This window comes from Ranitomeya imitator, chromosome 2 (genome assembly GCF_032444005.1).
Source record: "Ranitomeya imitator isolate aRanImi1 chromosome 2, aRanImi1.pri, whole genome shotgun sequence".
Lineage (NCBI taxonomy): Eukaryota > Metazoa > Chordata > Amphibia > Anura > Dendrobatidae > Ranitomeya > Ranitomeya imitator.
Genome location: NC_091283.1, coordinates 158,692,905 through 158,708,559, shown reverse-complemented (window position 1 = coordinate 158,708,559; position 15,655 = coordinate 158,692,905). Strand labels below are relative to the sequence as shown.

Here is a 15,655-nt window from a genome sequence, read left to right as displayed (position 1 = left end):
TGGACTCTTCCAGGTGATTATAAAAGCGATAGAGGCCTGTCAATCACCTGGTACTAGCAAGAGTCGGCCGGCCTCGGTGCTGGGCCCGCCTGATCTCCGGGTGCGGTCCCAGGTCGGATCTTTAAAGTTTATTTTCTCTGAAAGTGTTGTAGAGAATAATATGACCCTGACAGGTTCCCTTTAAGCTCAGTGGGGACATTCTGCGACATACCTGGACACTGTAAATATAAATTGTCTCAGTTCCATTTACTTTTTTTTCCTCAATTTGGATGAAATGTGGTCCTCTTTTGTGGTGGAAGTCCAAGCAGAGGAATCTGCAGTGTCTGCGCGCAATAGGAGTACGTTCACATGCCGCAGATTTTTCTCGCTACTGAATATCTCTTCCATTTATCGGAATGAGGTTGCTTTAGTGGTCGGAACAGAGATTTCTTCAGACTCCATTGCTCATGAAATGTTTGCATCCAATCTGCCACGTGTGAACATACCCTTACCGTTAATAATACCACTGATACTATATGGCTGTCGTTGCACAAAGCGGCTCGTCTAGATCACCCTTAATTGTTAATTGCAGATCTTCCTAATCAGACTTTTTTTTAAGTTAGGTTGTTGCCTATTAAAATTTAGTTTTGATTTTTAAACCCCTTTCACACATTGGATATTCACGGACCAAGTACAGACCATCGCCCGTGGGTGTTTGGCATACATGAGGCTGTCAAGATCAAATCAGGAGACTTGTGGCCAGTCTGTATCCAGACCATGAATATTGGATATCCTGGGGGCAGGAATTTAAAATCTGTGCCCCTAAAGCCTCCAGCAGGCTATATGTATGCGATTTGGGCATGTAGTACAGGAAGTCCAGCAGGGAAAGCTTGTTAATAGGGCCTTGTAATCCTGTTTGGGATCCTGCATTGGTGTCAGGTCATCCTTTCAGTGCGGTGGAAGCGCGTTCCTTCACATAGGTGGTCATCCTCTGCTCAAACATATGTATGTAATCCCTTCTGCAAGAGATCGGCCAGTGATATAGAGCCTTTTATCAAGAGGGCATCTGCTACCTTTCTACATGGGTAGACGTTAACATTTAGGAAGAATAGGGGGCAAAGCATGCTTCCTATATATAATAAATCCTTTACACCTGCTTATTTGACAGTCACTCCTATGTCGCCAAAGTCGCTGATGCTACGTTTGGGTGGCTCTCCACTATTACCAGGCCTGCAGTCCGCGTTGTATAGTCATGCTGCTGCCGGATAATTATATAACTTGCTGTTTTGTGTTGATGTGTACTAACATTATGGATAGTAGCAGCAGCCTGCTCCATCCCTGCTGTTTGCTTGCAGGTTGTATGATAGTATGATCCTCTCAAAGAACAATGATGCTATTCATTAGCCTTGTTACAGTACAGCCACAAAGACTCTGCAGGGGTCCCTTTCATTGAAAACTGTCATTCTGTGCAGCCAGAGATTCTTATCTGTATTAGCTGTTGATTCCTGTTCTTACCAGTCTGTTTAACATGCAGTGTGTTGCAGAATTGTGCTGCTGAAATTTTCAGTGCAAAAGCTAAGGAAGTTATGATCAAAAAATGTCCATGCGTCGCACAACTGCACAACCTGATTATTATAAGACCTAAACCAGGGGTGTACAAAGAAATCATGGACACACACACTCGGTGGTCTCATAGAGGATCATATCCCACAACTCTGTAGCCCTTAGGCTGCTTTCACACATCAGTTTTTTGCCGTCAGGCACAATCCGGCGAAATTTAAATCGATTTTTTTTTTCCTCATAGACTTGTATTAGGGATTGCGACGGATGGCCTCGGGTTTCATCTGTTTTTTGCCGGATCCGTCAAATTGTTTTTTTTTGTAGCCGGAGACAGCGGTCATAGTAAAGTTTTTTGTGTCTGTCGGAAAAACGGACAGCGACGGATCCGGCACCATCCGGCGTTTGCTAGAACGGAAGCCTACGGCGCCGGATCCATCAAATGAAGGAATCCGGAAACTGATTCATTTTATTTAAACACAGCATGTGTTTTCCATTCTGGTCTCTCTTCCTCTCCCTCCCTCTCTGTCTCTCCCTCTCTCTGTGTTTGTGTTTCTTGCTCTCTCCTTTCTCTTCCCTCTCTCTTCCCTCTCTCCCCTCTCACCTCTCTCCCCTCTCTCTCCTCTCTCCACTCTCCTCTCTCACCCATCTCTCCCCTCTCCTCCCCTCTCTCCCCTCTCCTCTCCTCTCTCACCTCTCTCTCTCCATCTCCTCTCCTCTCTCACCTCTCCTCTCTCCCCTCTCCCTCCTCTCTCCCCTCTCCTCCCCTCTCCCCTCTCCTCTCCTCTCTCCCCTCTCTCCCCTCTCCCTCTCCCCTCTCTCCCCTCTCCCCTCTCCTCTCCCCTCTCTCCTCCCCTCTCCTCCCCTCTCCTCTCTCACCTCTCCCCTCCCCTTTCCTCTCTCTCCTCCCCTCACCTCTCCCCTCTCTCACCCCTCTCCTCCTCTCCTCTCCCCTCTCCTCACCTCTCTCCCCTCTTCTCTCTCCCCTCTCTCCCCTCTTCTCTCTCCCCTCTTCTCTCTCCCCTCTCTCCTCTCTCTCCTCCCCTCTCTCCTCTCCTCTCACCTCTCTCTCCTCCCCTCTCTCCTCTCCTCTCACCTCTCCCCTCTCACCTCTCCTCTCCCCTCTCCTCTCTCCCCTCACCTCTCCTCTCTCTCCTCTCCCTCTCTCCTCTCCTCTCTCCCCTCTTCTCTCTCCCCTCTTCTCTCTCCCCTCTCTCCTCTCTCTCCTCCCCTCTCTCCTCCCCTCTCTCCTCTCCTCTCCTCTCTCCCCTCTCTCACCCCTCTCCTCCTCTCTCCTCTCCTCTCCTCTCTCCCCCCTCTCACCTCTCCCCTCTCCTCCCCTCTCCCCTCTCTTCTCTCTCCTCCCCTCTCCTCTCCTCCCCTCTCTCCTCTCCCCTCTCCTCTCACCTCTCCCCTCTCTCACCCTCTCCTCTCACCTCTCCCCTCTCACCCCTCTCCTCCTCTCTCCCCTCCTCTCTCCTCTCCCCTCCCCTCTCCTCCCCTCTCTCACCTCTCCTCTTTCCCCTCCCCTCTCCTCTCTCCCCTCCCCTCTCCTCTCCCCTCCCCTCTCCTCCCCTCTCCTCCCCTCTCTCCTCTCCCCTCTCCCCTCTCTCACCCCTCTCCTCTCCCTCTCCTCTCCCCTCTCCCCTCTCTCACCCCTCTCCTCTCACCTCTCCCCTCTCCCCTCTCTCACCCCTCTCCTCTCACCTCTCCCCTCTCCCCTCTCTCACCCCTCTCCTCCTCTCTCCTCTCTCACCTCTCCTCTCCTCTCTCACCTCTCCCCTCTCTCACCTCTCCCCTCTCTCACCTCTCCTCTCTCCCCTCACCTCTCTCCTCTCCCCTCTCTCCCCCCTCTCCTCCTCTCTCCCCTCTCCTCTCTCCCCTCTTCTCTCTCCCCTCTCTCCTCTCTCTCCTCCCCTCTCTCCTCCCCTCTCTCCTCTCCTCTCCTCTCTCCCCTCTCTCACCCCTCTCCTCTCTCCTCTCCCCTCTCTCACCCCTCTCCTCCTCTCTCCCCTCCTCTCTCATCTCCCCTCCCCTCTCCTCCCCTCTCTCACCTCTCCTCTCTCCCCTCCCCTCTCCTCCCCTCTCTCCTCTCCCCTCTCCCCTCTCTCACCCCTCTCCCCTCTCCTCTCCCCTCTCCTCTCCCCTCTCCTCTCACCTCTCCCCTCTCTCACCCCTCTCCTCTCACCTCTCCCCTCTCTCACCCCTCTCCTCCTCTCTCCTCTCTCACCTCTCTCCCCTCTTCTCCTCCCCTCTCCCTCCTCTCAAATTCAAATTCAAATGAGCTTTATTGGCAGGACTAAGTACATGTTAGCATTGCCAAAGCATATGGTAAAAATACAGGGGTGGGGGAGGGGGGGGCATATAGAGGTCCAGGGAATATCAAATTCCTTTTAGAGGATAGGGGATGTTTCCAGGGTGGGGTATAGGAGTCCATGACATATCGGGCTCTTTCTCCACTCTCCTCTCCTCTCTCCCCTCTTCTCTCCTCTCTCTCCACTCTCCTCTCCCCTCTCTCTCTCCACTCTCCTCTCCCCTCTCACCTCTTACCCCTCTCTCCCCTCTCCTCCCCTCTCTCACCTCTCCCCTCTCTCCACTCTCCTCTCTCTCCTCTCTCCACTCTCTCCACTCTCCTCTCTCTCCACTCTCCACTCTCTCCACTCTCTCCTCTCTCCACTCTCCCCTCTCTCCACTCTCCCCTCTCTCCCCTCTCTCCACTCTCCCCTCTCTCCCCTCTCTCCACTCTCCCCTCTCTCCACTCTCTCCACTCTCTCCACTCTCCACTCTCTCCACTCTCTCCACTCTCTCCACTCTCTCCACTCTCCACTCTCTCCACTCTCTCCACTCTCCCCACTCTCCTCTCTCTCCACTCTCCTCACTCTCCTCTCTCCTCACTCTCCTCTCTCCCCACTCTCCTCACTCTCCACTCTCCTCTCTCCCCACTCTCCTCTCTCTCCACTCTCCTCTCTCCCCACTCTCCTCTCTCTCCACTCTCCTCTCTCTCCACTCTCCTCTCTCTCCACTCTCCTCTCTCTCCACTCTCTCCACTCTCCCCTCTCTCCACTCTCCTCTCTCCACTCTCCCCTCTCCCCTCTCTCCACTCTCCTCTCTCTCCACTCTCCTCTCTCTCCACTCTCCTCTCTCTCCACTCTCCTCTCTCTCCACTCTCCTCTCTCTCCACTCTCCTCTCTCTCCACTCTCCCCACTCTCTCCCCTCTCCCCTCTCTCCACTCTCTCCACTCTCTCCTCTCTCCACTCTCCCCACTCTCCCCTCTCCCCACTCTCCCCTCTCCCCACTCTCCCCTCTCCCCACTCTCCCCTCTCCCCACTCTCCCCTCTCCCCACTCTCCCCTCTCCCCACTCTCCCCTCTCTCCCCTCTCCCCTCTCCTCTCCCCTCTCTCCTCCCCTCTCCTCCCCTCTCCTCTCTCACCTCTCCCCTCCCCTTTCCTCTCTCTCCTCCCCTCACCTCTCCCCTCTCTCACCCCTCTCCTCCTCTCCTCTCCCCTCTCCTCACCTCTCCTCTCTCCCCTCTCCTCTCTCCCCTCTCCTCTCTCCCCTCTTCTCTCTCCCCTCTCTCCCCTCTTCTCTCTCCCCTCTTCTCTCTCCCCTCTCTCCTCTCTCTCCTCCCCTCTCTCCTCTCCTCTCACCTCTCTCTCCTCCCCTCTCTCCTCTCCTCTCACCTCTCCCCTCTCACCTCTCCTCTCCCCTCTCCTCTCTCCCCTCACCTCTCCTCTCTCTCCTCTCCCCTCTCTCCTCTCCTCTCTCCCCTCTTCTCTCTCCCCTCTTCTCTCTCCCCTCTCTCCTCTCTCTCCTCCCCTCTCTCCTCCCCTCTCTCCTCTCCTCTCCTCTCTCCCCTCTCTCACCCCTCTCCTCCTCTCTCCTCTCCTCTCCTCTCTCCCCCCTCTCACCTCTCCCCTCTCCTCCCCTCTCCCCTCTCTTCTCTCTCCTCCCCTCTCCTCTCCTCCCCTCTCTCCTCTCCCCTCTCCTCTCACCTCTCCCCTCTCTCACCCCTCTCCTCTCACCTCTCCCCTCTCTCACCCCTCTCCTCCTCTCTCCCCTCCTCTCTCCTCTCCCCTCCCCTCTCCTCCCCTCTCTCACCTCTCCTCTTTCCCCTCCCCTCTCCTCTCTCCCCTCCCCTCTCCTCTCCCCTCCCCTCTCCTCCCCTCTCCTCCCCTCTCTCCTCTCCCCTCTCCCCTCTCTCACCCCTCTCCTCTCCCCTCTCCTCTCCCCTCTCCCCTCTCTCACCCCTCTCCTCTCACCTCTCCCCTCTCCCCTCTCTCACCCCTCTCCTCTCACCTCTCCCCTCTCCCCTCTCTCACCCCTCTCCTCCTCTCTCCTCTCTCACCTCTCCTCTCCTCTCTCACCTCTCCCCTCTCTCACCTCTCCCCTCTCTCACCTCTCCTCTCTCCCCTCACCTCTCTCCTCTCCCCTCTCTCCCCCCTCTCCTCCTCTCTCCCCTCTCCTCTCTCCCCTCTTCTCTCTCCCCTCTCTCCTCTCTCTCCTCCCCTCTCTCCTCCCCTCTCTCCTCTCCTCTCCTCTCTCCCCTCTCTCACCCCTCTCCTCTCTCCTCTCCCCTCTCTCACCCCTCTCCTCCTCTCTCCCCTCCTCTCTCATCTCCCCTCCCCTCTCCTCCCCTCTCTCACCTCTCCTCTCTCCCCTCCCCTCTCCTCCCCTCTCTCCTCTCCCCTCTCCCCTCTCTCACCCCTCTCCCCTCTCCTCTCCCCTCTCCTCTCCCCTCTCCTCTCACCTCTCCCCTCTCTCACCCCTCTCCTCTCACCTCTCCCCTCTCTCACCCCTCTCCTCCTCTCTCCTCTCTCACCTCTCCCCTCTCTCACCTCCCCTCTCCTCTCCTCTCTCACCTCTCCCCTCTCTCACCTCTCCTCTCTCCCCTCACCTCTCTCCTCTCCCCTCTCCTCCCCTCTCCCCTCTCTCCCCCCTCTCCTCTCACCTCTCCTCCCTCTCCTCTCACCTCTCCTCCCTCTCCTCTCACCTCTCCTCTCTCCCCTCACCTCTCTCCTCTCCCATCTCCCTTCTCTCACCCCTCTCCTCCTCTCACCCCTCTCTCCCCCCTCTCCTCTCCCCTCTCCGCTCTCCCTTCTCCTCCTCTCTCTCCCCTCTCTCCCTCCTCTCTCACCTCTCTCCCCTCTTCTCCTCCCCTCTCCCTCCTCTCAAATTCAAATTCAAATGAGCTTTATTGGCAGGACTAAGTACATGTTAGCATTGCCAAAGCATATGGTAAAAATACAGGGGTGGGGGAGGGGGGGGCATATAGAGGTCCAGGGAATATCAAATTCCTTTTAGAGGATAGGGGATGTTTCCAGGGTGGGGTATAGGAGTCCATGACATATCGGGCTCTTTCTCCACTCTCCTCTCCTCTCTCCCCTCTTCTCTCCTCTCTCTCCACTCTCCTCTCCCCTCTCTCTCTCCACTCTCCTCTCCCCTCTCACCTCTTACCCCTCTCTCCCCTCTCCTCCCCTCTCTCACCTCTCCCCTCTCCACTCTCCTCTCTCTCCTCTCTCCACTCTCCACTCTCTCCACTCTCCTCTCTCTCCACTCTCCACTCTCTCCACTCTCTCCACTCTCTCCACTCTCCCCTCTCTCCACTCTCCCCTCTCTCCCCTCTCTCCACTCTCCCCTCTCTCCCCTCTCTCCACTCTCCCCTCTCTCCACTCTCCCCACTCTCCACTCTCTCCACTCTCTCCACTCTCTCCACTCTCTCCACTCTCTCCACTCTCCCCTCTCTCCACTCTCTCCACTCTCCCCACTCTCCTCTCTCTCCACTCTCCTCACTCTCCTCTCTCCTCACTCTCCTCTCTCCCCACTCTCCTCACTCTCCACTCTCCTCTCTCCCCACTCTCCTCTCTCTCCACTCTCCTCTCTCCCCACTCTCCTCTCTCTCCACTCTCCTCTCTCTCCACTCTCCTCTCTCCTCTCTCTCCACTCTCTCCACTCTCCCCTCTCTCCACTCTCCTCTCTCCACTCTCCCCTCTCCCCTCTCTCCACTCTCCTCTCTCTCCACTCTCCTCTCTCTCCACTCTCCTCTCTCTCCACTCTCCTCTCTCTCCACTCTCCTCTCTCTCCACTCTCCCCACTCTCTCCCCTCTCCCCTCTCTCCACTCTCTCCACTCTCTCCTCTCTCCACTCTCCCCACTCTCCCCTCTCCCCACTCTCCCCTCTCCCCACTCTCCCCTCTCCCCACTCTCCCCTCTCCCCACTCTCCCCTCTCCCCACTCTCCCCTCTCCCCTCTCCCCACTCTCCCCTCTCCCCACTCTCCCCTCTCTCCCCTCTCTCCCCTCTCTCCACTCTCTCCACTCTCTCCCCTCTCCCCTCTCTCCACTCTCTCCACTCTCCCCTCTCTCCACTCTCCCCTCTCTCCCCTCTCTCCCCTCTCTCCCCTCTCCCCTCTCTCCACTCTCTCCACTGTCCCCTCTCTCCACTCTCCCCTCTCTCCCCTCTCTCCCCTCTCTCCACTCTCTCCACTCTCTCCACTCTCCCCTCTCTCCACTCTCTCCACTCTCTCCACTCTCTCCTCTCTCCACTCTCCCCTCTCTCCACTCTCCCCTCTCTCCACTCTCCCCTCTCTCCACTCTCCCCTCTCTCCCGTCTCTCCCCTCTCTCCCGTCTCTCCCCTCTCTCCCGTCTCTCCCCTCTCTGCCGTCTCTCCCCTCTCTCTCGTCTCTCCCCTCTCTCTCGTCTCTCTCCCGTCTCTCGTCTCTCTCCCCTCTCTCGTCTCTCTCCCCTCTCCCCCCTCTCTCCCCTCTCCCCTCTCCCCTCTCCCCCCTCTACCCCCTCTCTCTCCCCTCTCCCCTCTTCCCCCTCTCCCCTCTTCCCCCTCTTCCCCCTCTGCCCCCTCTCTCCCCTCTCTCCCCTCTCTCCCCTCTCTCCCCTCTCCTCTCTCCCCCCTCTACCCCCTCTCTCCCCCCTCTCCCCTCTTCCCCCTCTCCCCTCTTCCCCCTCTCCCCCCTCTCCCCTCTTCCCCCTCTGCCCCCTCTCTCCCCTCTCTCCCCTCTCCCCCCTCTCTCCCCTCTCCCCCCTCTCTCCCCTCTCCCCCCTCTCCCCCCTCTCTCCCCTCTCCCCCCTCTCTCCCCTCTCCCCCCTCTCTCCCCTCTCTCCCCTCTCTCCCCTCTCCTCTCTCCCCCCTCTACCCCCTCTCTCCCCCCTCTCCCCTCTTCCCCCTCTCCCCTCTTCCCTCTTCCCCCTCTGCCCCCTCTCTCCCCTCTCTCCCCTCTCTCCCCTCTCCCCCCTCTCTCCCCTCTCTCCCCTCTCCCCCCTCTCCCCCCTCTCCCCCCTCTCTCCCCTCTCCCCCCTCTCTCCCCTCTCCCCTCTCTCAATTCAATTCAAATGAGCTTTATTGGCAGGACTAAGTACATGTTAGCATTGCCAAAGCATATGGTAAAAATATGGGGGGGGTTACATACAGTAAATACACAAATAATAGGTATCAGTGACAAATACAATTAGTACAGTGTGTGTGCAGCTTATTGTACATGTATTTAATTAAAGATTTTTTTTCTGAAAACAATGGTGAAGGCTCCCGCATAATTTTCGTAACCAGCAGAGGGAAAGCCGACCGCTGGGGGCAGATGTTTATAGCCTGGGAATTGGGTAATACCCATGGATCTTCCCAGGCTATTAATATATGTTCATAACTGTATACTTAGCCTTTATTGGCTATTAAAATTGGGGACCCTAAAAAAAATGATGTAGGGTCCCCCCTATAATTAATAGCCAGCAAAGGCTATTCAGACAGCTGCGTCCAAGGATACTGGCACCTAATCCCCAGGCTAAAAACATCAGCTCTGTCGCCCCAGAAAAGGTGCATCTCTAAGATCTGCCAATTCTGGCTCTTAGCCTCGCCCTTCCCACTTGTCCTGTAGTGGTGGCAAGTGGGGTGTTAGTTGGGTGGGTTGATGTCACCTTTGTATCGTCAGGTGACATCAAGCCCCGAGGTTAGTACTGGAGAGGCGTCAATATGATGCCCCATTACTAACCCCATAGATTGTATGAAAACACAGACACCCAGAAAAAAGTGCTTTAATTGGAAGAATAACAAAGTTCTTTAATAATCTCAATGGAACCATACTTACGACTTTTCCCGTTCCCCCGACACACTCGTCCTCTGCAAAAGATTAAAAAAAATAGACAATAATATTACTCAGCTTTCCGCAGAGATGATGATAATCCATTTGTCCCACGACTGGTCTAGCCATTTAGCCTGTCATACAGCAGAGACACTGAGCACCGTCTGCTACTGCTGCCCAGTATCTCGCGGTGAACTTATAGGACCTGTCTGATGCCTTCAGAAAGGTCCTGGGAGTTCACAGCCAATTAACTCACTTCACCTACTGTATCTGACGTTAGCGCGAGCTTCGTGGGAAATTTTCTAATGTCAAAACGGTACCGGAGATGTCAGTGTCCGTGTGTGTAATACTTGCAACACACGTGTGGCAACCTTTTGCCTCCCTTGTGCTGTATCAGTACCACACAGATGGGCGCCAGGGAAGAAATGCTACAGTAATCACTGTTCCCCACTCCAGGTGCTGAAGACACCACTCATCATTCTCCCCTGCTCTGCCGACAATCAGCATTAGCAGGGGAGAGTGATGAGTTGTATTCAAGTGAGAACAATGACACCAGCCGACGGCTTTTGAGACCAGCCTACACCAGCTGCCGCTAATAACAGCGAGAGCAGGAGCGATTGGGAGTATTCACCAATCGCCGCCTGCGCTATAAATAAATAAATAAATGGGAAAAAAAACTGGGTGGGTTCCCCTGTATTTTTGATAACGGGCCAGGAAAAACTCAAAGCTGGGGGCTGCAACCCTCCGCTGTCAGCCTCAGCAAGGCTGGTCATCAAGAATAGAGGGGTCCCCATGCCTTATTTTTAATTATTTAAATAAATACTTTGTAAAAAAATGGAGGTGGACCCCACACAGTTTTTTTTTAACCAGCCTTGCTAAAGCTCACAGCTGGGAGCTGCTGTTCTCAGGCTGGTAAGGGGCCTTGGAGGGGCTTCTTGCAGCAGTTCAGTCACCAGTGGTTCTCAGCCTGGACGGTCGCATCTTGGCACTGTTCAGGTTGAAAAATAATTATCCCCCAGACATGCATTATGGCATGGGACAGAACGACCGAGACGTGAGGGATATTGTTGTTTTTTTAACTTTAAGGTACCGTCACACTAGACGATATCGCTAGCGATCCGTGACGTTGCAGCGTCCTCGCTAGCGATATCGTCCAGTGTGACAGGCAGCAGTGATCAGGCCCCTGCTGGGAGATCGCTGGTCGGGGAAGAAAGTCCAGAACTTTATTTGGTCGCTGGACTCCCCGCAGACATCGCTGAATCGGCGTGTGTGACACCGATTCAGCGATGTCTTCACTGGTAACCAGGGTAAACATCGGGTAACTAAGCGCAGGGCCGCGCTTAGTAACCCGATGTTTACCCTGGTTACCATCCTAAAAGTAAAAAAAACTAACACTACATACTTACCTACAGCCGTCTGTCCTCCAGCGCTGTGCTCTGCTCTCCTCCTGTACTGGCTGTGAGCGTCGGTCAGCCGGAAAGCAGAGCGGTGACGTCACCGCTCTGCTTTCTGGCTGCCCGGAGCTCACAGCCAGACCAGAGAAGCAGAGCGCCGAGGACAGACAGCGGTAGGTAAGTATGTAGCGTTTGTTTTTTTACTTTTTAGGATGGTAACCAGGGTAAACATCGGGTTACTAAGCGCGGCCCTGCGCTTAGTTACCCGATGTTTACCCTGGTTACCGGGGACCTCGGGATCGTTGGTCGCTGGAGAGCTGTCTGTGTGACAGCTCTCCAGCGACCAAACAGCGACGCTGCAGCGATCCGGATCGTTGTCGGTATCGCTGCAGCGTCGCTATGTGTGACGGTACCTTTAGTTTTATTACAAGAGAACAAGGGCTTCAGTGGCATGAGGCGTTAGGTGAATATAACTGTATTTTGTTATTTTTAAATGAAAAAGGAAAACTTTGTTTAGTCTTATTTCTAATAAAAGACTTTATTCTGGCTGTGTCTTTATTTACCATACAACTTTAGGATTAGTTATGGATAGGTGTCTTATAGACACTTCTCCATTACTAAGCCGTGGGCTTGATGTCACCGGACAATACAAAGGTAACATCAACCCCACAAATATGAGCCCCACTTGCCACCTGTACAGGGCAAGTGGGAAGAGCCGGGCAAAGCAGAATAATCTAGTATTAGATGTGCCTTTTCTCGGCGGCTGCGGGCTGCTATTTTTAGGCTGGGGGGGCAATATCCCATGGCCCCTTACCAGCCCCCCAGCTGTCTGCTTTAGCAAGGCTGGTTGTCAAAAAAGGGGGGGGGGGGACCTCATGCCATTTTTCTTTTTATTATTTATTTAAATAATGAAAAAATACAGAGTGAGAACCCCTCTATTCTTGATAACCTGCCTTGCTGACAGCTGAGGGTTGCATTCCTCAGCTGTGAGTTTTGCCTGGCTGGTTATCAAAAATACAGGGGAACTCAGGTTGTTGTTTTGTTTTTTTTTAATTATTTACAGCGCAGGAGCAGCTGATGAATACTCCCATCCTCTGCTCCTGCTCTCACTTACTAGCTGCATCAGGTGTCAGCTGATGGGAGCTGTAGTCCCATCAGCTGACACCAGAGACCGGAGGTAAACTTTATACCTCCGATCACAGCTGAGTGCTCACGCTGTCTTTTGGGGATTAGGGTTAGGGATGTGTTGGGGTTAGGGTTGTGGTTAGGGGTGTGTTGGGGTTAGGGTTGTGATTAGGGTTATGGTTGGAGTTGGGAATAGGGTTAGGGGTGTGTTGGGGTTAGTGTTGGAGTTAGAATTGAGGGGTTTCCACTGTTTAGACACATCAGGGGTCTCCAGACGTGACATGGCACTACCATTGATTCCAGCCAATGTTGCGTTCAAAAAGTCAAATGGTGCTCCCTCCCTTCCGAGCCCCGATGTGCGCCGAAACAGTGGTTTGCCCACACAGATGGGGAATAAGCACACTCAGGAGAAATTAGACCCCCAAAGTTGTTGTGCAATTTTTCCTGTTACCCTTGGGAAAATAAAAAAATGGGGGCTAAAAAATTATTTTTGTGGGGAAAAAAATGATTTTTTATTTTCACGTCTCTGTGTTATAAACTTTTGTGAAGCACTTGAGGGTTCAGAGTGCTCACTATGCATCTAGGTAAGTTCCTTGGGGGTCTAGTTTCCAAAATGGAGTGACTTGTGGGGGAGCTCCAATGTTTAGGCACACAGGGACTCTCCAAACGCGACATGGTGTCCACTAATGATTGGAGCTAATTTTTCATTCAAAAAGTCAAATGGCGCTCCTTCCCTTCCGAGCCTTGCCATGTGCCCAAACAGTGGTTAACCCCCACATGTGAGGTATTGGTGTACTCAGGAGAAATTGGCCAACAAATTTTATGATCCATTTTATCCTGTTGCCCATGTGAAAATGAAAAAATTGAGGGTGAAAGAAATTTGTTGTGGGGGGGGGGGGGGGGAGTACTTTTTCATTTTTACGGTTCAATTTGTGAAGCACCTGAGGGTTCAAAGTGCTCACTATGCATCTAGATAAGTTCCTTGGGGGGGTCTAGTTTCCAAAATGGGGTCACTTGTGGGGGAGCTCTAATCTTTAGGCATACAGGGGCTCTCCAAACGCGACATGGTGTCCGCTAAAGATTGGAGCCAATTTTTAATTCAAAAAGTCAAATGGCGCTCCTTCCCTTCTGTCTTGCGCCCAAACAGTGGTTGACCCTCACATTTTGGGGTATCGGCGTACTCAGGACAAATTGTACAACAACTTTCAGGGTCCAGCTTCTCCTTTTACCCTTGGGAAAATAAAAAAAATTGTAAAAGATAATTTTTGTGACTAAAAAGTTAAATGTTCGTTTTTTTCCTTCCATGTTGCTTCTGCTGCTGTGAAGCACCTGAAGGGTTAATAAACTTCTTGAATGTGGTTTTGAGCACCTTGAGGGGTGCAGTTTTTAGAATGGTGTCACTTGGGTATTTTCAGCCATATAGACCCCTCAAACTGACTTCAAATGTGAGGTGGTCCCTAAAAAAAAAAATGGTTTTGTAAATTTTGTTGTAAAAACGAGAAATTGCTGGTCAAATTTTAACTCCTATAACGTCCTAGGGAAAAAAAATTGTTTCCAAAATTGTGCTGATGTAAGGTAGACATGTGAGAAATGTTATTTATTAACTATTTTGTGTCACATAACTCTCTGGTTTAACAGAATAAAAATTCAAAATTTGAAAATTGCGAAATTTTTGCCAAATTTCCGTTTTTTTCACTAATGAACGCAAAAATTATCGATCTAAATTTACCACTAACATGGAGCCCAATATGTCACAAAAAAACATTCTCAGAATCACTAGGATCCGTTGAAGCGTTCTTGAGTTATTGCCTCATAAAGGGATACTGGTCAGAATTGCAACAAATGGCCGGGTCATTAAGGTCAAAATGGGCTGGGTCTGTCACTCAGACAGATTTAAATGGTGCGTTTGTCGATGTGCTCCATCAGCCCCTTAAGGTACCTTCACACATAACGATATTGTTAACGATATCGTTGCTATTTGTGACGTAGCAACGATATCGTTAATGAAATCGTTATGTGTGACAGCGACCAACGATCAGGCCCCTGCTGGGAGATCGTTGGTCGCTGAATAAAGTCCAGAACTTTATTTCGTCGCTGGACTCCTGCTGACATCGCTGGATCGGCGTGTGTGACACCGATCCAGCGATGTCTTCACTGGTAACCAGGGTAAACATCGGGTAACTAAGCGCAGGGCCGCGCTTAGTAACCCGATGTTTACCCTGGTTACCATGCTAAAAGTAAAAAAAAACAAACACTAGATACTTACCTAACGCTGTCTGTCCTCCAGCGCTGTGCTCTGCACTCCTCCTGTACTGGCTGTGAGCCGGAAAGCAGAGCGGTGACGTCACCGCTCTGCTTTCCGGCTCACAGCCAGTACAGGAGGAGAGCAGAGAAGCAGAGCACAGCGCTCGAGGACAGACAGCGTTAGGTAAGTATCTAGTGTTTGTTTTTTTTTTACTTTTAGCATGGTAACCAGGGTAAACATCAGGTTACTAAGCGCGGCCCTGCGCTTAGTTACCCGATGTTTACCCTGGTTACCGGCATCGTTGGTCGCTGGAGAGCGGTCTGTGTGACAGCTCTCCAGCGACCAAACAGCGACGCTGCAGCGATCCGGATCGTTGTCGGTATCGCTGCAGCGTCGCTTAATGTGAAGGGGCCTTTATCCTACCAACCAGAAGACAATGGCCGCATTGCGCTGTTTTTATTATTCTCCATTTCATCATACTTGGGATCTTTTTTCCATTCTTCACTACATTAGCCAATAAAGTGAATGGTGTTATTCAGCAAAAAAAACAAATATTCATAACGGGGAAAAAAAATGGATTTTGGAAGAAGCTTTAAAAATTAAAGCACAAAAATGAAAATGGATAACTGCAAAAAAGGTTTACTCTAGCGAGTGTTATATATGGCGCTGCTATTCTCCTATGTAGTGTGACTGCTTAGTGACTGTATGGGGTTGTGTACCACCTAATATATTTTTTATATTTCTTTTTCAGACCGGAGAAATGGAGGTAAAAAATCCTCTCTTTGACGACTCTTCTCTCCACCACCCGACCCACAGGCATCATTAGCCGCCTCCGCTTGCAGACTCATATTCAAACCAAAACCCAACTCCAGAAAGAAATCAGCTCAAGACGTGAATCAGTCCGGAAACTTTTTCCAGAGTATGATCACGTGTTTGTTTTCTTTTTGTTTTTGTTTTTTAATTTGCAAAAAAAAAAGATTTTCCAGCGGTGTTGAAAGCAAGACTGTTAAACAAGCATCGTCCTGGTTCTCCAGCCTCTGTCTTTCACTTTACACTTCTGCGAGGAAGGTGGGATCATCACCGCAGCGAGCGAGCGAGCGAGCTAGAAGACCACCTCCGACTAGAACTACGTGTTCCTATGAGTGCACAGAGCCAGTCTGGAGCACGACAGCTTGTCATTTCTATCAGTTCATTCGTCTGAAGCTAAAGATGATTACTTCCTGAAACATTTGCACTTTTATAGACTTACTATTGTTCTGTAACCCCCATAGA

At 52.4% G+C, this 15,655-nt stretch overlaps 1 protein-coding gene across 1 annotated transcript in view; it reads left to right on the top strand.

The window, feature by feature from the left end:
• NPDC1 (neural proliferation, differentiation and control 1) overlaps positions 1–15,323 on the top strand; it is a 124,473-nt gene extending 109,150 nt beyond the window's left edge. The window contains exon 9 of the mRNA XM_069747629.1: positions 15,135–15,323. Coding sequence (XP_069603730.1) covers positions 15,135–15,209 — 75 coding nt within the window. The 3' untranslated portion in view covers positions 15,210–15,323. The remainder of the gene's footprint in view (positions 1–15,134) is intronic.
• The last annotated feature ends 332 nt before the right edge of the window (positions 15,324–15,655 follow it).